The following is a 25569-nucleotide window of genomic DNA, read 5'->3' as shown; positions in this document are numbered from 1 at the left end:
TGTGTCCCTGTCCTCTCAGCAAGGAGGGACACTCATATGCCAAGTGGAGTATCTTAGCGGTCTTTAAAATTTAATTTTGAAGTTCAGCTCTTTCCGTAACAGGGGAAAAGACAGGGAAGTGCAGCTCTGGCAGCAATAGCTAACTGAGATTTCAGATTAAAGATACGGTCTGCTTTGGGCAGTAGCTTCTTATTGTGCTTAGCTTTTTCGTAATAAAGGGCTTTTAGACTTTAAAAGACATTCCACACCCAATTGTATCCTATTGATTTGCCATGGTTAACCTCCCGGTAATAAGCCTCATAGTCTGTGTTAGTAGGCACAAAGCAGAATTATATTAGTGCTGTTTACAAGCAGTGGGCAAAGAGTTATTTGCAAATCGTGGAAGAACTCAAAATACCAAAATTTTTTGAAGATGTTTGAATTTGGAAATGCTTTCATTAGGCTATGAATAGAGTTCTTTGGAATAAAAAAAGAAAAAAAGAGGAATCAAAGCATTATTATTTTTTGTTTGTTTTGTCATTTTATCGTTTGGGGTTTTTCTAATAACTGATACTTTATACTTCAAGAGAGCTTTTTATTTTCAGAAGTAAAGGCTGGTAAAGAAATATGGTAGTATTAAATAAAATAGTATTTTTTTAAAAAAGGCAATAGTAGTAATAACTTTCTTGGATGTCGTTCCACACAAAATTGAATCTGGGTCCTAGGGTGTTTTGCAGTTAAAAGATACATCAATAACACAAGGTGTAACATCTGCTGTGCAGGCCAGTGGGATAAGTAAAAACTTATTTTTCTTCAGTCATGTAAGCTCCATAGACATTTAGACAATCACTACTCAGCAGAGCATGTGCTTATAGTAAAAATGGACAGACCATCAAGCAAAAATTGAGAGGAAATAAGGCAGTGCTTAACCTAAAAGTAGTGGCCGGCCGACTCCATTGACAGTTCTGTCAGCAGGAGTGGGCAAATGCCCAGCTCAGTGTTGGGGATAGGTTAATATCTTCACACTTTTTCCTTCCTACAGCTGCCACATGCAGTGCTCTGAAACCTGATATTTTTCATCAAAAACTGATTCTTATTTTCTGTCTTAGTATACTAATCAATTTTACCATGCAGAGCTTGGAGCATATTAACTGTCAGTTACTCCTAATTAATACTGAAGGCAGACAGAAAGAGAGAACAAAATAATCGATGTTATTTAATACAAAATGCCTCTTCCAATTTTGTTTCCTTTGTGGAAAACTCTTTTGGTTCCTGTTCAAGATTTAAGCACAGTCATGTTTTATGTTTTGTTTCACAAGGTTGATTGAATGGCAGTTTATTATTTAAGACAATAAATTAAACTTCTCAAAGCCAAAGAGTTGCAACAGTTCTGGCACAGGCTGTTTTCTGCCAGAAGGAACATGCTCAGGTCTGATTCATACAACGGTTGCCCTCTAACATAAGAAAACTAAAGAAAACCTCTTATATATCTTTTAAGATTCACATTAAATTTCTTTAGCATAGAAATTGGAATCATTAAAGAAAACAGTGAGCAACATTCATTGCAAAACAGATAATGAAAGCTTCTAGGCTAAAATACCCTGCGTATTACTTCTGTTTAACCGTGTGAATAATATGGCCTAGTATTAAAGGCTGATTTCAAAGAGATCATGGAAGGAGAGCAAACTTATTTGATGTTTTATGCTTAAATTAAATATAACCAAAAAGGGACACAGAAGCATTGCTCTTGTTACAGTGAAATCAGGAAGGCTTTACAACATGCTTCAGTAACAGCTGAATTAGATTGGGGCTTCACAAGGTTCATGTATAATTTATGTACACCAGTAGCATGTGAGAGTACCTAAACAATAGGAATTTATAACACTTATGTTGTGTTAAAATATGCATAAAGGGAAAACCAAAAAATAGGCCGAAGTATATAGTCATGTAATATAAACATCTTAGGAAATCCACAGAGGTTCTGGTTTTCTAATCAGAAATCTGATTGAAAAATAGCTGAAGCTTCAGGGGCTTTGGTTGGGTTTTTAAAAGAATTTATTACTTTAAATTGCCAACATTTCAACATTAGCAGTAAAGAAAAAGTAAATCATGTCGGCCCCTTCAGATAGGAGCAATTCCAGCATTTCTGCTCCTGCACTCATGTGCTATGTTGGTTAGTAGCATCTAGCATGTAAACAGCTTTTAGGGGAGATGGTGATACTAGATTAATTCTGAAATGATTGTGATGCTCCTGGGTGACTTGTGGTCACAAGCTGTCACTTTTCAGCTGACTTAGCATACAAACAGGAGAGCTCAGGTTTGCATGTGATTTCTGTAGCTTGTGTCAGTAGTGTCCTGCCAGAGACTTAGTTTACTAATATGCTTTTTCATTAAAATTTTCAAATGTATCATTGGCACTAATATTTAAAAACGAGAGTTTAATTTTTTTCCCCCCCACAAATGGCAATCCTTTCTTTGAACACAAATGAAGCTACTTTAGAAATAAAAATTCTTCTTTGTACTCTATGCTTTCCACAGTTATATGTCATTTTCCTGTCTACAAACTGAAGATATTACCTTGGTAAAAGGGCTTTTATGTTGTCTTATGTTACTGTGAAATAGAAATGGCTTATTCAAATGAAGAATTATCCGCCTACCACATTATGGCTCCTACTTTCAACACACAAATGAAAACAGCTGTGCCTCCAGGCACTGCAAGATATTGATACATTCAAACTTATTATTATTGTAGTGGTTAACATTGTCATGCAGAGAACACATTAGCAGGAGGTGTGGTGAGATATTACTGTAATATCTCTTGTAGTAAATACTATATGTCAAGGATTATTTTTCGGTTGGGCATTTGTCTATGCGTTCATGTAAAAACCTTTAAAGGATTTCTGAATCGTGTTTTTTTCTTTTTTAAAGTCTGCATTTTCTTTTCTTTATTACATTAAAATAAGCTTTCCAGATCCTTTCCCCCAGAATTGTGTTCTTTGCGAGGGGAGGCCGGGCGCAGCGCCGGGCGCACGGAGCCGTGTGGCAGAGCGGCAGCGCTCCGGGGCAGGGGTGCATCTGCTGGAGCCCCTGCCCTGTTCCCACAGAGTTACCTGGCTCTGCCAATGCTCACCAATGCTAATCCTTGTCCCTGCCTTTTTGCCCACCCTGTGGATTTGCATTATGGTCCATACCACCTTTTCTCCTGCTTTTCATCCCCCAAAAGACCTTCTGTGTTCCTTGGTCCCAGGCAAGTTCCCAGTGCTGTTCTGTTGGCAGCTTGGGGCAGGAGCAGGAGGGGTTTGAGCACTCAGCACCCCGACACCACCACCTGCACAGGGCCCGTGGCTGTTGGGGTCCTGAGTTATTGGGGTCCCTCAACACCCCTCCTTACAGGACCCCTGCTGGGATGCTGGTTTGCAGGGATCATCCAACCAACCAGGACTTTGGCCAGTAAAGGGTATTTGAAGCCTAGCTGATAAGAGTTGTTGCAGGAAGAGTGCTGGGGAGACAGGCATGGGCAGCATGACACTGCCAGACTGTCATAGCAAGCCCTGAAAGCTCCACAAAACTATGACAATTTCTCTGCTAGTTTAGAACTTTGCAACATGTTACTCAGGGCACTGATCTGGTGCTATAGCTATTTCTGACAGGTCTTAGCATAAATTTAAAATAAATTTTGAAAAATATTTTTCTTTACTTTCAGTAAATAAAGGATTGCATTTCCTTGGGAAGCAGTTCCAGCTAGATGCTTGCAGTACAGCTAAAGAAATTAGTATGGCTGCCTACTGAAATTCAAAATATAAACCAATGTTCCTTTGTGCGCACTAATGCTCAGAGACATCTTTGACATACTGTGGGACATTGTCAAAATCAAACAAAATTTAGATATCATGAAACAATATGAAAACTTTCCCACCTTTTGGAAATAATGACTTAGAGTCTTGAGTTTATGTAGTACATTTGCTAGACTACGTTCCTTACTTGAAAAGAGCTGAACTTTACCTAACTATTTATGGAGAGATGCATTGCTTGGGGGAAAGCAGAAATAAGCCCAGTATGCAATCTGGAGTTTCACACAATATAAGAAGCATATTTTCAGGATAAAACAAGTACTGAGTAACATATACAGGAAATGTGATGGCCAGCACAAACCTTGGTGGTACCTGGTATTATTCTTGTGTTGTAAGTGCCAACTGTTTTCTATAGTCCTGGATTCAGCAACTGAAAGCAGCTAGAATGAAACAGAAGCAAATGTTGTTGCAAAGAAACCAGAACAAATAGTTGATTTTAAACAACAATCCGAGATAACTTCCTCAGAAATATAGAGCAAGGGTTGTTAATGAGAAATCAGTCTCACCAGAGGTGATCCACCCTTTTATTCTTGCAAATGCAAATATGGGGTTTTTTTAGCAGAAATGACTGTCAGGGAGGAAAAAACATGGTCTCCTAAGCATGCAAAGCAGAGCTTCAAGGTGGATAACATGTCCTTGAATTACTGGTGTTTGGAGAGCAAATGGAAAGCGCACCACAATTTCCTTATTTGGAACATCCTTAGTTTACTTCATGCCTTCATTGATAACTTGGGTGAGCGAAGTATCCATTAAATTGGTGCTGAGAGGAGAGAGTTTACAAGTGCTCTGGAGGCACCATGGGAATTCAGAGTAATCCTGACAAACCAGATCTGACTTAATGTGGATGCAATATTGATGAGGATAAAATGAAATTGTGATACAATTAATCTTTTGGACAGTCAAAAAAAGCAAGGACTGAGCTAGTCCTTATTGTGTGGGAGGTCACACCAGTTGAGCTCCCAAGATTCCTCCCAACCAGCATATTTGGGCAATATCCCTTCAGGAAAGGGGTTGGGTGTAACAGGGAACCACAGGGCTGTGCTGTTATATATATATATATATATATATATATATTTACATATATATAAAAAGAAAAGCAATCAGCCTGGGGTTTGCAAACAAGTGCAAAGCACACAAAATGTGTAGAGAAGGGAACTGGGATGATTGCAGAGAAGATAAGATATCAGCAGCTACAGGTAAGAGAAGCCCTTGTCTGTGAGCATGGGATGATGGGCTTAGGGTGTCAGCAGACAGCCACCACAGGCTTCTAATGAGTTTTATAAAATTAAGGGGATTTGAGCAATTAATTATCCCTGGAGGTCATGGAATATCCACCAAACAAGCTTCCTAAGAGCAGATTAAATAAATATGTCCCAAGTGGTTGAGTTCAGCTTGATCCTGCTTCAGGAACTGGTCTAACCATCCTTCTAAGATCACTTCCAATTTTATTTCTGTGATCAAAACAAAGAACTGTTCTCCAAGACAAAGCTACTGTGTTTTGCCCCTTTATCTTGTTCCTTTCTGAGTGAAAATTGCCTGGCAAGAGAACCTTTTGGCTTGAAAGTTTCAAGCCAAAACATGAGCAGAAGGACTCTTGGTAGGAGGCAAGCACTTAACTCCCATTAGCTTTGTAAACATCAGGGTTAGCAGCTCTGTGATAACATTTTATATTTCATCTTCTAGATAACTGTTAGGTTAGATAATTGTCCAGTTAGTAGAGTTTAGCATTGCCAAACATGCAAAACTCGCTTGGCAAAGCACATGTATACATTGGCTGATGTTTTATTTTCCTCTCTCAGTAGTGTAATGGAAGGCTTTAGAAATCATTATTTGGGATAAGAAAGGTTTTACTTGCAGCTTATACACATATTAAAGTAGCTTAAGGTTTTTAGTGCTCCCCATCATTAGCTGAACTTACTGGGAAACATGATCTCTTTTTTTTTATCATTTCTAACCAGAACTCAGGAAAAAAAAGTTTGGTGGTAGATGATTTCAGAGCTTAAATTATGAAGGTGAAGGATTTTCTCCTTTCAGCAGTCTTTCTAAGCTTTTATGACCAAAAAATTCATTTTACTTAAACAAAAAAACCCAACAAAGCAACTTCTTGTGGAGCTGAAGGGAAAATGAGCAGTTACTTAATATCAGCCAGAAACAATCCAAGGATATAGGAGAAATTTCCTGAGTTCATTTTTTAACCAGTGCTCCAGTCTCTGTTGGTATAAGTGCTGGATTTATTCAACAAGCAAAAGTGAATATAGACCCTGTATTATTGATAAGATCAGCAAAACAGCATTATATTAAATGTAATTATAATAATTTTATTATAAGTAATATATGTTGTGGAATTTGCTGAACTTTGTCTTTATTCCTAACAGTGTTTGAAATATGATGTTGCAGTTCTCTTGTGTTCAAGAGGCTGGATTCTGTCCTGTTTTAATTTGAAAACTACATCTAGACCTAATATCTTCCCAACTTCATTGTCAAGCAGTGGATTTGTATATTTTTGAGGCATATTTGCTTTTTTAGTACAGTGGCAATTGTTTTGGATGAGTTTAGAGAAGGCAGCCCTATATTTTTCTCATAAGTGATACATTACAGGGAAGAGATATGTTCACCTTTCTGCATAACAGAATGATTTTGTGCTTGCATAATTAAGAGATGATTCTGTGTGATGTATTCAGGAATGCTGAATCATTAATTTAAAGTTTGCTAACTGATTCAGAAGCAGCTTTAGAAAAACCAGCATGCTACTGCACACATTTAAATCTAATACTGTACTAGTGCAGAGTGATGATGCATTTAGGATACTTGGGTATGTTAATGTCCTTGTCATTTTAATTCTGAAGTTTTAACATAGTAATACTGACTGCTTGGGAAAAAAAAGGGCACACTCTGGAACAAAAATTGTTAAAAATTTCTCATGCGAATATTTTGACAGGTAGGTGTAATTACATGTATAGATGTGTCTTGGGGAGGGAATGCAAAAATCTTAGAATATATGCAAGATTCATGGAAGACACAAGAAAAATTCTGCAGTGCTATGACTTAGGGGTTTTTTTAAAGTATTCAAATTCACACCTTATGCAGCATTTCAAATATTTGTGAATATATAAGTAGTTGCAACTCAAGTGATTAATTTATTAGTCCAGATTTTTTATTTCTTTCCTAATTTTGAAAGGTGCTAGGCAGCATTTTGAAACCCTTAGTTTTGTCAGTTGAAAATCAAGCTCCAGGTTGTTGGTCTGTTCTAATAGACATGTTTTGTGGTCAACCTTTTCATCACTCTTGTAGACAGGATTGCTCAAATAATCCAGCCATCTAGATACCTTACCTCTGACACTGTTCCTGGATACTGAAAGCATAATAAAGATTACAGGGATAGCAGGTGGGCTGAATTGATTTATGGTGATATGACCTTGCCATTGTTTGCTAATCCCATTGTGAGTGCTGCGATATCAATGTACAATTTCAACTCCCGTCTCTCAGAACTGTGTGAAAACTTGTCTGGGCTATGGATTTCTTTGTCAAAACTGTGTGGCAGCACTCCTGCCTGCCATTATTTCAGCAAAGAAAGACCATTTCTGGCCTTCCTAGTGGTGCTGGTGTAGGCCAGCTGTACAGCGGGTGTTAAATAAATAATTGCAGAGAATAAGTTCTGTTTACTTTTTACATTGCTGACCTTATAATCGGGAATGTTTTGCGCGGGATAGAGCTAACTGTGTCTGACGCAGGCCAATTCCCCGAGTGCTTGATGCAGAATGAGAGCTTCATTCAGCTGCTTTCAATCATCTTGTGGCAGAGACCCCCCACGAGCAGGTGGGGGCTGCCTTGCAGTAACCTGAGGATGAGCTGGGGGTGGGAGGTATGTCCAAATGGGGAATGACACCCACAAACTACCTTAGCTGAGTGCTATCCTCACCTTGTGTTTGCACTTTCCAGCAGGTCAGTAAGTCTGTAGCAAGATTATTTACAAAATTATGTTATCCAATACATAAACATTGTGATAGTAGGATAGAAAGAAAGAAACTTTCAAAGCTGTGCACGCTGGCCCAGTGTATCTCTTGCGTTGTGTATTTCACAACAGAACAGAAATCCTCAAATCTGAGTATCTCTTTAAAATATGTTTTATGTACGGCTCTTCTCCAACCCTCTCTCTGCATATCTGCTTTCTCACTGACCCAAGAACAAGCACTTCCTTCTTTGCCTTGGTTAGATGATAAAATATTCTTTTTCTGCTGTGGGAGGATAAATTTTGCAACCAGAAACACCCTGAAATCTGGAAATTCATAATAGAAATGGATTTTGAAGGTTTGGCCATTCCCAAACCTATTGGTGCGTGGGAGCAACTGTTCCCTCTTATTCTGTGTCTCTCTTAAGTGGATTGGAGGCTGTGGCTTCTTCATACAACTGAATGGTTGAATGCCATATGGTATGGAGACCATATGGTATTCAACATACCATACAATGGGTTCATTTTTGGTAAGGTTTTCTGCAGCCCCAGTCTTTCCTTGGTTTGGACTGTTGGCTTGCAATCCAGGGATGAAGCCAGCAGGCACAGGGGGCGGGTGCTGCCCTGCTCCACAGCAGGGTCCAAAGGCTGTTGGTCTCAAGTGGCCAGAGCGTTTCCAGTGCAGCTGTGCAGGGCACTCCTGGCCTTGCCTTCCCCACACCCAGCAGCAGATCCCAGGAGCAAGCACGGAGCTGGGGAGAGGCAGCACCCAAAGCATTGCCCAGCTGGGGGTGCAGGTTATTGGAAACAATGTTCCAAACTTGGGCAAGATATGAGGAGGGTGAGGCAGCTTCAGGGCTTGTGGCAGTGTCAAGTGAGGTGGTTTCTCTGGCGAGGGAGCCTGTGCCTGTGTCCAGCAGGTAACCACCAGAGCTGGGAAGTGGCTGCAGCTGTTGGGATAGGCACACTGCTGCGTAGGCTTGCAGCACTGTGGAATTAGATTGCTGGGAACAGGAGTCATCTATAGCTCCTGCGCTGAAAACATTATATGCTGCTGGCTTTTCTCTTTGAGACCACTGGGCAGATCTTATTTGCATGCTTTGTAAAAGTTTTTTAAAGAGTTTTGCAGCTACTTAAAGAACAAAGGGTGTAAGTAGCTATAAAATAAAACTGTTGTCAGGCCTGTGGTAAATGCCAGAAAACACACCATGAGTCAGGACACTCCAGATGCTGGTGGCACAATACAGCCTAGGCACAGGGCCATCCATGGCCCCCGGTGGCAATGACAGTGTGTGTGCCATTGTGGCATCCCCTGCTCGTTGAGCCCCTCTCACCACATGCACTCCTCAGCAGCTTTGTGCATCCTCAGGATCTCCTGGGCTGGGGTTTGTGAGGCTCTCCATGTTGTTTTGACTGTACTTGCACACTGACTGTCATCCATAATCAAATTTACAGCAAACTGGGTTGTAAGTGCAAGTCAGAGAGTAAGTGATGGAAACCACATGGGGAAACAAAAGGCACCTCAGCTCTGAAGCTGAGCACTGGTGTCAGCCTGTGCTGGCAGGGAGTCGTGTCATTACATAGTGATGCATTTATCCCAACAGTGGTTTGTGTTTTGGGAGACAGATGTGCCTTGCAGTTGCTAGTGGAAGTTAAATGTTAAATATGAAACCCATTCATTTTCTCTTAGTCATACTTTGGATTTAAGCAGATGTTTTCCTAATTTGTGGTTTTCAAATGTAGCATGCTGACAAGACATTTATCATTAACTACAGCTTCATCCATGCAGTTTAGCAAATTGGCCAATTATTAACAGTGAGGGTTGCGTGGTGGTTGATGCATGGTTCCTGCTACTTTGAAAGGCCTCAATTGAAACTCAATACATTTTTACAATATAAATTAATTGAGCTTTGGACCACATCCCTGTGTATGAGTGTTCTCTGCTCTCACTGTCAGAATGAACAGCCATTTGTAATGCAATGAGTAGCTGTGCTGTCTGCGAGCAGAGGTGGTGGAAAGTGAAGGATAACATTTTTCCAGTAGGAGCATGAAAATGATAGTTTGGTGGTGGTGCTGTGAACTGGTGAGATGTCTCAAAGGTGTTTCCCAAAGCAAGGAACCACCATATGCCTGAAAAATTCATCTTCTGTTTTCGCAGCTCTGGAGTTCAAGCAGGCAATTCAGTCATTTATTCATCCCATGTATGAGACTTGAAGGACAACGCTCAGTGTACCTCTTATTTCTAGGAAGTATAAAGACCTTGATTTTCACCAGCTGGCACTGCAGAAATTTTGTCTTAGATTCTAGCTGAACAGGGAAAACTCTTGAGGACAGCTTGTTTGTAGTTGCTTCTCATTCAGTTTTTTTCCTCCTCTATATTTGCATTTGCAAAACTATAGGGTTTGTTACAGAACAAGCTGCTGTGCAGATTAATAACAAAAGGACTGTAAACAAAATAAATGCATGTGGAATATTTTCTCTTGCTTTATGCAGCCAGATGTACTAGGTGGGAAATACCTGTGGGGCTGGCTTTAAAATCCTATTTGATGTCCTCTTCTTCACATCTGCCTGCTTTGTAGGGAAAGGGAATCATTATTCACAAATTATTATTGTGACAGTATCACAAAATCAGGATCAGTGATGTCTCAGCAGGGGGGCTGGAGGTAGCATGAAGTGCAAAAAAGGGGGAAAATTGCTGATTTGGGGATGGTGTGGGAGGACCTGTATGGCCTTTGCTTTCCCTGAGTTTGGATACACGAAACCTCTGGCAGCAGCTGTGTATTCCATGCTGGGATTTCACAGGAGGTGGGTGTAGGCTAACCCAGATGCTGATCCTTTGCAGTGCTGCCAAGCTCCTGGAGAAGAGTCCATTCTCTGTTGGCGCCCCGAGCCCCCTGCTCCCCTCGCCAGCAAGCCTGCAGCTGGCGCAGCTCCAGGCACAGCTCACGCTCCACAGGCTGAAGTTGGCTCAGACTGCTGTCACCAACAACCCGGCCGCTGCCACTGTCCTCAACCAGGTGCTCTCCAAAGTGGCCATGTCACAGCCACTCTTCAACCAGCTGAGGCACCCCACGGTGATGAGTGCCCCGCAGGGCCACAGCGCAGGCCCACCCCAGGGGCCCAGCATCTCTGGAACGAGGTTCCCCTCTGGTGGCATAGCCTTTCCTGCCCAGAGCCCGGCCTTAACTGCCCCAGGGGGAGGTCTGGGAGCCGTCCAGGCCCAGGCGCCCAACGCAATTGTCATGAATCCCTTTGGAAGTGTCATGGCTCCGACCTCCGGCCAGCAACCCGTGGTGGTGGGTCTCAACAAGGCAGGTGCTTCCACATCTACTGCTGCAGGGGGCTTTTACGAGTACAACAAGCAAAACGCCGTCACTGCCGCCTCTCAGGCATTCGCCTCGGAGGGGGAACAGTCCAGCCAGCATGGCTTCCTTGCTGGTGGCACCCACACTGCCACCCCAGCAGCAGGGCCGCGCTATGAGAGTCACTTTGGGGCTCCCGGCCAGCTGCAGCACGAGGCAGGAGCGACGTTTCCCAAGGAGTCCTACGGGGCAGCAGCACAGCACGGTGCAGCACGGGCCTTCCCCAGCAACCCACACGCGGGCTCCCATCCGAAAGGAGATCCCGGCCCTGTCTTGCATGGCAGCAGTACAAGCAACCAGTGGGAAAATATCCCTAATTTCCCCAGCCAAAACAAGGCTGACCTCATGCCCGGCGACAGCCTGTGGCCGTCAGCGAGTCAGCAGCAGTATGAAATAAGAAACGAGCTGTACAACCCCGAAGAGCCGACACCTGACACAAAGTTCAGCACGGCCGCCCCCCCCGCCTTCGGCCGCCTCAACCACAGCGCGCAGAGCTTCGGCAGCCCTCGCATGAGGCAGAAGGAGGAGCGCAGTGGCGGCACGCCTGACCTGCCCACCCGCTCCCTGCCGCCGCACCAGCTTGGCGACCTCCGCGGCGTGACCCCTCTCCACTTTCCCCACATCTGCGCCCTGTGCGACAAGAAGATCTTCGATGTGAAGGTGAGTGGTTTGAGGGCGTCCCTGGGCACGGGTCAGACCCTTGGACAGGCTATCAGGTGACTGATCTGGCCACCAGCTCCTGCCACCCCTCAGTGCCAGTGTCCATCACCACAGAGGTGCCCTGAGAGATGCAGAAACAAAAGGCCTTAGTTTTGCTGAGGGCATGGTACATCTGTTTCATGGCAGTTACTGGGGCTTCGAGATCTGGTTTTGTTCCACATGCTGCTGTGAAAGATGGTGAGATTACAGCACTGATGTGAGAAATGTGAGGTCTGAGCCGAGGCCCTTGCTCATCTCATGGGCCCCGAGTGAGGCGGGGAGGAGCTTGAAGCTGATCCCCCCGATACTCAAGCCAGTGTTGCAACCCCACGTCTGTAGTTTCATCTGCTTCTCTTTTTCTGATCCCAAAGGCTTCCCCCTAACACAGCCTCATGGAGGCAGGTTGTTTAAACAAACCAGCACAATTTTTGGATAAAGTTATTTTAACTATTCCTCTGTAGGAAATTTTTCTTCCTTGTGTCTCACAAGAAAATTTAGGTCTCGAGGTCCCCAGGGACTTTGACCTGAAAGCAAGAAGCTGCTCAGCACATGTGGTACAGACTGTGCTCTCTCTCACTTTTCTGTTCATACTGCCAAGGGAGCTCCAAATTCAACCTCACCCTCAAGAAACAGCTTCCCAGATTCCCAGGCAGTGTGTTGTAGGTCACGTTATTTAGGTCAGGTCTGGAGAAGGCCACTTTAGTGACCCTCTGAGCCCCACAGCCATCCATGGTTGTTCTGGCCTCCTGGTGAGCCCTGTTCAACAAGTCCTTATGACCTTTTCTGTCACATCACAGGACCAGCACCTAACCACAAAGGCATGTATTTTCACACTGATGGTGGCCTGACAATAAAATTACAACAGCATATATGTAAGAAAGAAAATGACCAGCAGATTAAATAGTACCTGATCCCTACACACCCTGGGGATTTGGGATATTTGAACATATTTGCTTTCATGTTCACCTTTTTCCTCTTTTAACAACTGCTTGCAAAAGGTTTTGCTTTGGTTACTGCAGCTTGTGGGGCTGGGCTGAAGCAGACCCTGTCTAGGGCATGCTGGGCATTTCTTTTTTTCATTAAACACTTAAAAAGTGCAGGAAGAATGCCATTGCAGTGAGTTTCAGGAGATCTGTTAGTTGGTGTTTAATGCCCTGCCTCAATGGGATCATACAAATGTAAAAAGCTAAGTGTACTTTGACAAATGTTGCTTATCTAGTGAAATAATAAGCACTGTCCTGGCTGCCTTGAATACCGAACAAGTTCTTTATGGACATTGCAGGAATTGAAGGTGCTTAGCACTTTGCAGGATGAGGTCTTCAGCAAGACTGAAATAACTTCATTACTAGAAATACACTGAATTTAAAATCTAATACAGAGAAGGTTTCCTTTTGTAAAATAATGGATAATTTAACATTCAAATAATGCATTGGTTGAAGGTGTGCTTGGCTCTGACATCACATGGTTTGATCTTCAGCATCTCAGTATTGTTTTTAGAACAAGGTTTTTAGAACAAACTGAATGGAAGAATAATCTTTTGTAAATTTGTCTCAGGATTTTTCCTGTGTTCATCATCTCTTTGTTTCAACATAGGACTGGGATCAGCACATTAAGGGAAGTCTTCACATTCAAAAATGTATGGCTTTTTCAGATAAGTAAGTATTATTTTAAAGTGAATTCTTCAAACTGAATTGCTAACAGAGTATCCCTTACTTGAGTGGTTTTCCACTGGGAATTTACTGCCTAACAATGAAGCTTTAATATTTTTGGTATATCATGCATGTCCCTAAAGTTCTTTTCTTTCTTTTCCAGCACTGGTATCCGGTGTATGTTAAGCTCAGCAGATGGAACATTGCATTTATCGCCAAATAATGCAGCAGTTTTCAATCCATCTAGTATCGAAGGTGAATGATTGCATATGCACTAGTTTAAAACACTTTTTTTAATTGAAAGGGAAATGAGTCTCTGAGGAGAACTGTGTTTTTAAAATGAAATGTGATAAAAATTTCAAAGGAAAAATTTTGAGAAATTGTGCACAAAAAAAATGGAAGCCAATACTGTGCCCTTTGAAATATGAATTTATTTTTCTTTCAAACAATAACTTGTTTTCATGCTACAACAAAACAGTGTATAATTTGATGTAGAGACTATGAAATTATTTACTGTGGAAATGGGGCATTGTTTACTGAGCACATTAATGCAATTAATATGAGCCAAGATTTAATGAAATTTGTGTAATCCATTATTTAGATTATCCACCAAATGTTGGCGCATCTTTTATCGCTACACCAGCAAGATCCTTTGGCCAGCCAGGTCCTACATTTTCTTCTCCTCCATCAGGGGTAAGAGTGAGTACCTAAGCAAATTGATGTCTGTGTTTCTTGTAGAAGATTCTTGTAGAAGCCACTTCTGCTTACTTGGAATTAAAACCCTGAAGGCTTTCTTTTAGGCAGTAGTCTGAATATTCACTCTGTTATTTCAATTTCCCCGCAGTTCTTTTATGCTTTTGATTTTGACCAAATATGAATTTGGTTGTAGTTTTTGTTTTGCTTTGTTTTTTCCAGTACTAACAGTTGTTTGCTTGTCAGATATCTGGGGAGGTTGGTAAATAGGTTTGTGTTTTCCATTGACTTTTTTCCCCCATTACCTGAGACTTTTTGACCCAGGAAGGTCAGTTTCAGCTTGGAATGAAGATTTGGATTAATTTTGAGTTACCTTCAATATTGAGCCCATCAAGCAACCTTCTGTCTCTCTGGTTATTTGTAGCAATTGCTCTCTGCCTCTCTCACACTGAGGTCCTTCTCCCAGGTAGCAACAGTGGCAAAGACAGTGGCTGCAGCTTCACTATTATTCTCCTGGAGGTCCCAGATCAGTTCATTATACTCGATTAGCTTTTCCTTAGTTTATTTTAATGTAGTATTTACATCCTCTGCTGTCACTGGTGGCCTTTCAGCAAGTTTGTTTTGATGTGGAGCCTTCCATGGTTTAGGTTTATTAGTCCCTGCCCTGCATTCAGCACAGGTACCCAGTTTTATATTGCTCTAATGCACACTTGAATTCCTAGTTCTGTAGTCAAAAAATGCCAGAAAAAAGAACCAACATTAAAAGACAAAGCAGAAACATTTTAAAAGAGAAAAAAAAAGGCAAATAAAAGCAAACCATATTCATAATGAAAATACAAAGTTGTTAGGGTTATGAAACTCATAAAATGAAACTCATCTCAGAAAGCTACAACTAGAGCTGGGCACACCAAAGACTTATGTTAGGGCGTTGATGGAATAGCAGCAATAATCCAGGGGTTCAACTTTTCACCTTGTTAACTTTTATGTATATATCTCTCCTGATGTGGTCTCAGACACTCAGAAAAGCCAGGCTGAGTTGTGTCCCTGTGGCACTCCAGTTCACATCAGGCACTGCTTGCAGAAAGTTCACCCAGATTCCCTTAATCCGGCCAATTTTCTACAGTGCAGTTTTACTGTGCAAGAGGTTATTTGAAGGGGTTTCAGCTTCTGCCTGTCACAGGCACTGTGAGTGCAGGCCAGCAAAGAGCAGAGCTGCTCATGACAGCTGCCTCCAAGGTCAGAGGTGGACTAGTAGTGGGTGCAGAGGAATGTTCCTTTTCATCATGTCTGTCAACTTCGCAACAAATGAAATCACTGCTAATACCAGTGTCATTTCGCTTTAGAATCTGTCACTATTTATCATTTAAGCTGCCTGAAGAAGTCCTCTTCTGAATGACCTGCAGTATTTTGAGACATAAAAGAAACAATAACTTTGATTTTCCTGGATGCTGTAAATCCCTTTTTTCTTCAGAAGCCTATTGGATGAACAGGGAGCTATATTAGAGGTGTTAAGACTGAGTTTGCCAGCTGTCATTCACTCTGCAACCCAGGTGGCTTATAATTTATTACACCTTTGCATGGTAGTATTCACTTTCAGCTAAGCTGCTGCCATTTAACTGAGCAGTAGGAGATTACACTTGACCCTGCATGTAATCATAAACAAAGTGTTCAGATTTCTGGAAGAGCTTGCTCTGTGCTGTCCATCTGCAAATAACTCTATCCCTCTGTAAAAGGCAAGTGCTACCAGTCTTCACTTGGGCGTGGTGAGCCATTAGCACTGGAGGGATGAGATTGGCAGTTTCTTACTATCTTTAGAAAAAATTTCATGTGAAGCTCAAGAAAGGGATAAAGAATTTGAAAAGCAAGGAGCAACAACAACAAATGTAAGAAAACAGCTGTAATAAAAAATCACCAAATTGGATAGGTGAAGTAATATTGTAAATAGTATGAGGTGCATTTTGCTGTTGTACATATTTTATTAGACTTGTTTTTTTTAATAGCCATGCAGCTGCATTAGTAACCCCTGGCAGATGTTGGTTGCTAAGAAAGTTAACTTTGAGTCTTACTGAAAATTACATGCAACACCTGGCATGCAACAGCTCCTCTAACTTCCTGATTGTAGATATGGAAGGTGTATATTCCTTTTCTGGCCATGATTTACAGCTCTGTTTAATGAATGGATCCAGTTTAACTGCAATCAGCTGACAAGATTATTGCTTGGTGCAGCCTGTTGACTTCTGGCACGAGTATGTGACCACTTCTTAATCAAGAACTACAGCAGGTTTATGGCATAGCATTTTCATTTAAGCCATTGCCAATTGTGGGGAAGTGGCAATGTCTTACAGTTGTTTGATTTAATGTACTGAGGGCTGTGTGTGGGAACGTGGGCTCTGGAGCCAAGGCTCTGAAGAGCTGAGCCTTTCGAGTCCAATAGACTCTTACATATCATCTTTTTAACAGATCTAACAAAACAAACAGAAGGTGATTGGTGACCTGGAGTGTTCTTACAATGGGACTCCATTTGATGTTTCCTTTTCCTCTAGCTGTAGTAGTGTTCTTCTACTCTGTGCTACATGCTGCCTTGCCAGATGTGTGCAGACATCACTGCCTTTTCTGTTCAATTGGAGTTGAATTGCTTCATCTTTTTTTCAGGATCAGGTCTTTGTTATTTTTCTGCCAGAATAAAAACCTAACTTCTGGACTTTTGCACTTCTCTTTGACTTACCTTATGCACCTGAGTAAGCTCTGTGAGATGCAATCTCAGTAGCAGATCACTGTGTAATGCAGGGTTCTAATGCAGCAAAAATACAGAAATGGTTAAGTGGTGAAGTCTGGAGGGAAGGCAACAGGATGGAGGTGTAAATAAGATAACATTAGCTCTGTAGCTTGTGAACTTGCTGACAAGCCAAACATTTGTGATGGCTCTGGTGAACTTGATCCCACAAGATTACATGATTTGCATCTTCCCTTGAATGGCACAATTTTAACTGAAGGTAGAGTTACTTCTTCAGTAAAATCCCAATGGAGAGTTCATAAACATGGAGGTAGTCTGGAAAGATTTAATCCTGTGTGAGTGACGTTTTGCTTGTCATTAGCTATGGTAAATTAACATTCTCTCTGGCTGATGCCTTTTGCACAGGGAGTGTAGAGCCTGCTTCCCATGCCAGGGAGATGGGCAGCTCTTTCGCAACTGCCCCAGCACTCCAAAATAGACTTCCACCCTTGGGAAGTGATCACTACTCCAGTGCTCTGTGCCTTTGCCAGCCCAGTTTGGGAGCTCTGCCTCTCTGCATCTCCACTGCTCATTGTGCCCCCAGGGGGAAGTAGCAGGTTTTCTAACCCCAGGTACAGCTGTGTGTCCTCTCACAAGTCAGGTGGGATCACTTTTACCCCAGGCCCAGTGTGTTCCATGAAGAAGGATTTAAATTTAGTCCCTGCTATCCTGAACACCCATGTAGTGATTTCCAATATCCATAAAATCAGCAAGGACTGCAGTGAGTAGTTAGTTTTTGCAGGAGTATTGTTGATCCTGTTTGAAGGAGGTATCTGCCTTCTAGAAATCCTCTCTGGACTTTGCAAAGTCCAGGGATGGAGACTACATTGCACTGCAGCTAAACATTTCCATTTCCATTTGTACTTCTAAACCAGGATTGTAAAATGCAAATTTTAAAGAATATTTTTTCTTAATAGCAGGTGAGCAGAGCGTTTAATTTTTTTGCAGAAATGTAAGATGTTATCCAGTGGAAAGAATATCTAACATAAAAAAACTGGTCTGAGTTGGGTTTTTTTCCCCCAGTTTCCCCAGAGGAAATCTACACTGGGTCGAGTTGTTCACATTTGCAACCTCCCCGAGGGAAGCTGCACAGAGAATGATGTCATTAACCTGGGCCTCCCATTTGGAAAGGTCACCAACTATATCCTCATGAAATCTACTAATCAGGTACTGTACATTGGGGGTTACCAGTGTTGACATCTGATGGCATAAAGACATAAAGATATGAAGACATAAACATGAGGACAGAGTCTTTGGGGGGAAACCTCTGATTTAGTAATAGAAACTTAAATACATGAAGTCTGCTCTCAAAGTGAAAAAAAAGTTGGTGGTCACTGAATTAGATGAGGATGTAAACATGACCACATCTAAACAAGTTCTTGTTTAAAAATCCTGGCAATCTCAATGAAAAAGTGTTGTGAAACTCAACTTCTACTTCTAATTTTTTTAAAAAGTGAGTTACTTCCTGCCTTCTCTCAGCCATTTGTTAGGGTTACTTCAGACTTCTCTTATTCTTTATAGTAGCTTAGTATACTCTAAGTATCTTAAAGTACCAGTGGTGTAAGCTGGTAAGAATAGAATATCTTCTCTCACAGCAGACAAAATGGATGGATGTAGAATCCATGCTGGTGGAAAATGTTTGAGGTTGTAATATGTAAAAATCACAGAATGATAGAATGGTTTGGGTAGGAAGGGACCTTAAAGACCATCTAGTTCTAACCCCCTGCCATGGGCAGGGACACTTTCCACTAGAACAGGTTGCTCAGAGCCCCATCCAGCCTGGCCTTGAACACTGCCAGTCAAGGAAGAATAGATACCAGTCATTTCATTTTTAACTGAACCGTCTTCTAGGGTGACATATTGGCTTTAATAGCTGGTTTGAAACCATTATTTGCAATTTAAGAAAGGATGAGAAATGGACTGAGTATTATCATTTCAGCTTCAGGCCTGGAAAGCTACCCAATTTTGTACTATCAAGACATTTTGTATGAGAAGCATCCAGAGAAAATTTATTGTGCTGCCTTTTCTCTCTTTTACTTTGTATTCTTAATTATGTAATAGATTGTAAAGTTGTCTCCATTTGTGCTAGGCCTTTCTGGAAATGGCTTACAGTGAAGCAGCCCAAGCCATGGTACAGTACTACAAAGAAAAACCTGCTATGATAAATGATGACAAGTTACTTATTAGGATGTCTAAAAGATACAAGGAATTACAGCTGAAGGTAAGATGGTCATTCTTGATCCAATTATATGAGTTTCCATGGCACATCTGGAGAATACATTTTAAAAGATTCTTGCTGATTACTGATTTCTAATTAATGCTTCAATATGATGGGAAAAGAAATAAAGATAAATTAAGCAGTGTATATTATTGATCTTTTTACACTTGCTCTTATTCTAAATTGTAACTCTTGGAAGAGACCCTATTTTCTATGATCCTTTCATACCATTATTTCAAAAATCCCTTCTGAACTTCCTTGTGAGCAGACTCCTTGGTCTAAGAAAGATCTAAAACACAGCCATGTGTAAGATACAACATGTCAGCGAAAATAAGATGGTTCTATCCTTTTAGTTAGGCATTAAGCCCAGAACAATACTTTTTTCACTGCTTCCATGCCTGAGCCATAGCAGTCTTGACACCAAGCAGTGGTAACAGGATTAAACACAATAATGATTTTTTTTTTTTATTTCTTGTGAATGACCTAAGTTATAAAGCAAGAGGTTTTTTTTTTTCTTTTAACACAAAGTCAAACCAGAGCAATATTATTTAGACTTTCTGTAGAGTGTGTGACACTTCTGTTCTGGACACTTGAGTGATGTCCAGAGATCACTGCTCTTGTGAAAGTATTTATAGAGGCTTATATACTGTCATGTAATGCTAAGAGAGTAATTTTATTTCATGGTGACTTGGACCAGAACTGGCAATGCAGAGCTTAAGAGCTCCATATTGTATTACCTAACACAGCACAAAGTTATTTTGTAGAACAGCTCTGTAATGTTCCAATTTAATGTTAAGAGTCCTTTATGAGCCTTGGGGAAAAAAAAAAATAAAGGAACTCGGATAGTTTGGCTTGACCTTTAGAAAGCCTCTTTCTCTCCTGTATGTGTATACTAGCTTAAGGAGACTTAAAATGAGCTGCCAAAAGTTCATAAATCAGGGCAGGCTTTCCTAATGTGGCACAGGGAGGGGTTCAGATGTTTGGTGGTGGAGATTGTGCATCTTGAAGAGAGGCAGGAGTTACCCAGGAGAATGTGATAGTTTGCCTAGATTCCAGGAAGATTTTTCTGCCTTTCCAATTACAGTTTTTCAGGTCATGGAATTATTTTGCTTTGCAAAAGAAAGAAAGCAAATAAAAATACCAAGAAGGAAATATGCATGAACTAGCATATACTGCTACAAACTGCTGAGGTCCTGCATGATTATGTTGCTCATCTGTGTGTGCTCCAAGTGTTTGAGGAATTGTGAGCACTCCAGCCTGTGTAGGGCATCCTACCTAGGAGTAATCAACACCCCAGGATACATCTTGCACTTAGCTTGTCTGAAGCTCTCCTTGTCTAAACATAGTCCTTTAGAGCTATAATCCAGAATGAATAACTCTGAGATCAAGAGAAGGCAGTTCATACCTAGAGGATCAGAGATAGGCTGCTGTACATATTTGATTCTGTATCAGAAAAATTGTCTGGTTTGTTTCCTCTTAGATCCAGTTTCCTAGAAAATGCTCTGTAGTGATTGTGTAACAAGGTTTGAAAACAAGCTGGTTTGCAAAGCCTGTTAGAGCAGCCAAATATGAGGAGAGACTGCTACAACGTAATGGAGCAAATTTTCCGTTTGTATCATTTTACTGCTTTGATCGTGCTGTTGAGAAGGCAACTGCAAAAGAGAGTGTAACCACAACCCTGAAACTAAGTATTTCTAGTTCTAGAATAATTGAGTGAAGCATGGATACTGTTTCTTGAAGGACAAATCACCTGTATCACTTGGAGAGTAGAGCAGCATGCTAAACAATGTCTTTGTTTTTATTAGAAACCAGGTAAAAATGTGGCTGCTATAATCCAGGACATCCACTCACAGAGGGAGAGGGATCTGCTGCGTGAAGTGGACAGGTAAAGTTTCTCCAAAGTTTGGAATTGGAAGTCTGTAAATCTACAGGTAGAAGGAGCATTGTCTGTATGCTTCCCTCTTGTATTTAATTTGCTTTCCTAATTGGGATTTCACTTATAAAATAGTATATATTTTTATATAGTTCAATAGTTGGTACAGGGCCTGTAAAATGAGATCCAATTGAAACTGTGCATGTTATGAAAATAATTCTTTCCTACTGATTATGTCTCAGAAAGTATGTCTGGCATGTGAAGAGCATAAAAATGAAACTTTTCCACTCTCCTCCCTGTTGATTGAAAAGCATAAAGGCTGGTGGTGCTTTGAGACCAAGTGGGAAGGAGGCAGTTCAGATTAAAATGTATTTGGGTACATTTCTGATCTCTTTGACTTCTGGAACTTTCAGCAAAATGCGAGAGGAATCACAGTCCTAAAACATCTCTTTTAAACAGGTGGCCTTTGTCACTTTTGTGTCAGAGATGCCCTAGCTGAGTGAGTATTAAGGGTATATACATTAGGGTCATTGTAAAGGTATTAACATATTATAAGCTTTTAATGCTAAACCCTTATGAGATGCTTTTAAGAATGAATGAATATATGCTTGACAGTTCTGTGGGGATTTAGTTAAGCTCAGTGGCTATGACACTGCCTTTTCTCCTGTTCACTGCTTGCAGCTGTGCAGTGAATGTCTGTGAAAGGCCTGGGGTCTCAGGTCCACAGTCCCCAGGGCAGTCCCCACGAGCTCCCAGTGTACAAGAATTGGTAGACAGCAGTGGGTCAGCCAGTTACAGTAGCTGCCTTTCCCCCTGCAGCAGGTACGGCACTGAGAGGCCCCGCTCCCGCAGCCCCATAAGCCGCTCGCTGTCACCTCGGTCCCACACGCCCAGCTTCACCTCCTGCAGTTCACCGCACAGCCCGCTGGGGACCAGCAGGACCGACTGGGGAAATGGGAGAGACGCGTGGGATCAGTCCCCCTACTCTCGACGGGAAGAGGAAAGAGATAGCAGAGAATGGCGAGAGAATGGGGACGAGAAGAGGGACAGGACTGACACGTGGGTACACGAGAGGAAACATTATTCCCGACAACTGGACAAGTTTGATTTGGATGAACGGCTTGAAGGAGGCAGAGGACACCGAGAAAAATATTTAAAGACTGGTTCCCCTGGGTCCCTTCACCCTTTGTCTGGCTACAAGAACAGGGAAGATGACTATTACCGAAAATCCTCTAAGTCAAAATCGGACAAGTTTCAGAGGCAGCTGCAAGATTTACCTGGGAGATCTAAGAGGAAGGAAGAGGCAAAGTTAAGGGAACGCAGGCATTCTTACAGTGAGGACACTGCCAGGGAGGAGGCAGCTGAACAGAAGCACAGCAAAGCATCTGAGGGCTCCAGGCAAAAACAAAGTGATAAGAATAAGGTGAAGAAAGCTGAAAAAGACCAAGAAGATGCTACTGCTGAAGGCAGTGATGTAAAGGAAACCAAACCACCTGAGAACGAGGTAAATAGAGATCTAAAAGTATATGTAAGAAGATGTGTAAGTGGTGAAGTAATACATTTTCTGAAATATCTTAAAGAATTTGTTGTGGGTGTGATGCCAGCAATATGAAATGTTTTTCCATTATAAAATTAGGGAATGTAGTCATAGAAGAAGTCTTGGGAGGCCATCTTGTCCATGTTTTTGCCCAGACCATGCAGATCTATTCCAGTCTTGTGCATATATGGACATTATCATTTTGTGTCTAGCATAGAACCTTTGGGTAACAAATGAGGGGATGGGGCAGACAGCTGAAAATGAAACCAAGTGTCAGTCTGCTATTTGCATGCAGGCTGTGTGTGAAGAGGCAATTGTCCTCCTCTTAACTCTGTGCAGAATGCCCCATAGCTGCTCTTTCTGCATCCATCACCTGCTTCTGCTGCCAGTGAGGAGGATTGAGTTATCTGGAAATTTGGTGATATTTTACAGAGGTGCACAGTATTTATACAGGGAAGTGGTTGCTATACTACTAAAATGGGGAATGAACTTTTAATGAGAAACATTTCTTTCTGGATAACTCAACAGAGCAATTAATCATGTGTGCCTACCCTCAACTGTGGCTGGCAGGGATAATTCACACCACTCCCTTCAATGTTCTGGCAGAAATCTCTTCCCATGACAGAAACCACTGAATCAGCTCACCTATAAAATTATGCAATCTCTGGAGAAATACTTCCAGTGGTAAAGTGGCAATGTTTGTGGGTTTGATTCTCCACTGGGAAGAGGTAGGAGGGGGAACACATCCAGATACGTCATTTGCTCAGTCTCAGTACAGCCCATACTCACATCCCCACCCCTTGGGGATCTGGTTACTGGCTCTTGGCCACCTTGCCACCCCTGGAGTCCCCCAGGGATAGCGGCTGCCATCCACCCCCAGGTCTGTTGGCACAGGAGGCTGCAGAGGTGCTTGGCTGACCAGGGCTCCATCTCTTGCTTGTGCTTTGTGCTGCCAGGGCCATTGTCGGTTGTTTCCAGTTGACCTTCTTCTCCTGTGGGGCTGAGTTGGTGGAATTTCCTCGATTTGTAACTCACTAGTCTGTAACCAGCAGCAGCACTGCCTCATGCCATAGAGAAGCATGTTTGTACCACCTTTTATCATCTTTCTCCTTTGGCTGGTATTTTACAATGATGTGTGGTTCCTTGGGAGGAGACGTCAGAGAGAAATGTCAGACAACATCCTAAATCACACTCCTCTGCATGTTTTCCAAGTTGTTTTACAGTGGCTTTGCTAAAGACATACCTCTCTGGGGACTATTGCTAGTAATTTATTTTTAAAGGAAAAAATAGCTTAGTATGTCTTGGACTCACTTTTGCTTTGTCCCCCTTTTACTAAATACAAGGTAGTATTGTGGTTTTGCTCTTCCCAAGTATGAACTGTACAACCAATTCCATTTTCAACTGGTCCTGTGTCAATAAACAAAACAGTCGAGGTCTTCTGCAGAGTTTAACACTGCTGCTCTCCTTACCACATCTGAGCCAACATAACAAATGTGGGTAGAGAACAGAAGAGTGGAGGCTGGAAATTTTAATGAATTGACATTCTCCCCCACCTGTCTTTCAGCCAATTCTGTGATATAAATTACACCTCTAATTTCATTTAAAATTCTTTTTCTTAATTCTTATTTGTACAGCTCTGCTAACGGAATTTATTGTTGGGTCTTTTCCCACAGCCTAGTTGACTTGCATAAACTTTAGAAATAAAGAATGTGACCTTGTGAGTGACTTTGCTTCTCTAAACCCAGAATAGAAACATACTAGAGCACCACTGTGTGTTGTATACATGTATATGTATTTATTTTAGCTTGAAAAAGAGGAGCAAGTTCCAGTGAAGAGCTCACCTTCAGATAATAAACAAGGAAAAGAATCTGAAGAGATTCTGGAAAACACAAGGAAAGAGAAGGTTGGTGACACGTTGGTGTAGCTTCTTTGAGAAAATGATTGAAACCTCAGGTTTGGTAGAACATTCTCCCAAATGAAATATTAACCCCTCATGAAAAACCACATAAAGGGGTTGGAGAAGGAGGTTGTCTAAATTAGCTTGCCTTATCTTGACCTCTGCTTTAAGGGACAGCTTTTCCTGAAGTCTCCAGAACTCTTTTTTTAGTTACTCTTTGCTCATGTACATTGCTTCACATACATAGCGCTTGGCAGTGGCAGCTGTGAGGAATGTATGCTCAAGTGAACTGGGTAACTTTGCAAACCGTGCCCAAAAATAGGAGATGTGGTCAGTTAGTGGGGAAAGAGGGGACTAAGATGAATACTTTTTAGAACATTGGCCTTATGAACTATAGATAGCAGTCTTCTGATTGTTTCTGGTTTTAATTAAATAATGCCTTTACAGCACCCCTACTGCTGCATTGCAATCGAGGACAGCAATGTCCCTGGAATTCCTCCAGCTTCATTTCTGTAGGGTCATGGGTTGATGGTCAAATATGGAAGATATTGATATCTCTTGCTGCAGAAAACTGATCTCCTGGCAAGAGCAGTGCCAGCTCACAGAGTTTTCATGCTGTTTTAGGATTCTAGGAGGGGAAGTGTGGGAATGGCCAAACAGGAGGAGAATACAGATTATTAATAGATTGTGTGTACACAGGGAGTCTGGGATTTGAAATCTAAGATGCAAGTGTGTCTTAAAAGTAAGGTATACCTTTTAATTCTAAGACTTCTCAAGTCCACTATTAGTGCCTAAGTCCTGTACGTCTGAAACTGCACATATGAGGTATTTCAGAATATGTGCTTTGGGGTATAACTGTAAACCTGCTTTTTCCTAAAGTTTAGGCCAGTGGCTCCCAGCACAGTCCCTGCCAGAGGGATCTTGCTGGTGGAAGGAAATGACTGTAGAAGGAAGCCATATTTTCTCAGTCACTATGTGAATTTAAAGGACCTGGTCCAGGAAAGAGTCAAAGCCACAGTGGCTCAAATGGGGTTCAATATATTTTCATTGCACTGAGAAGGAGGCAGAGGAAGGGGATCATATAGTAGC

The 25569-nt window shown here is 41.7% G+C and overlaps 1 protein-coding gene across 3 annotated transcripts in view; it reads left to right on the top strand.

Moving 5' to 3' along the window:
- Positions 1-25569, top strand: part of RBM20 (RNA binding motif protein 20) — a 101555-nt gene that overhangs the window by 63572 nt on the left and 12414 nt on the right. Inside the window, exons 2-10 of one of the 3 annotated variants that reach the window (XM_077182892.1) lie at positions 10622-11801; positions 13434-13495; positions 13653-13744; positions 14091-14182; positions 17979-18122; positions 19045-19176; positions 20979-21058; positions 21869-22550; positions 24388-24486. In XM_077182892.1, coding sequence (XP_077039007.1) covers positions 10622-11801; positions 13434-13495; positions 13653-13744; positions 14091-14182; positions 17979-18122; positions 19045-19176; positions 20979-21058; positions 21869-22550; positions 24388-24486 — 2563 coding nt within the window. Of the gene's footprint in view, positions 1-10621; positions 11802-13433; positions 13496-13652; positions 13745-14090; positions 14183-17978; positions 18123-19044; positions 19177-20978; positions 21059-21865; positions 22551-24387; positions 24487-25569 lie in introns of all 3 variants that reach the window. The other 2 variants (XM_077182891.1, XM_077182893.1) reach the window with 2 other exon arrangements.

The sequence above is a fragment of the Agelaius phoeniceus genome, chromosome 9 (assembly GCF_051311805.1).
Source record: "Agelaius phoeniceus isolate bAgePho1 chromosome 9, bAgePho1.hap1, whole genome shotgun sequence".
NCBI classification, from domain to species: Eukaryota; Metazoa; Chordata; class Aves; order Passeriformes; family Icteridae; genus Agelaius; species Agelaius phoeniceus.
Note: the sequence above shows the minus strand (reverse complement) of the source record. Positions and strands in the feature narration are given on the sequence as shown.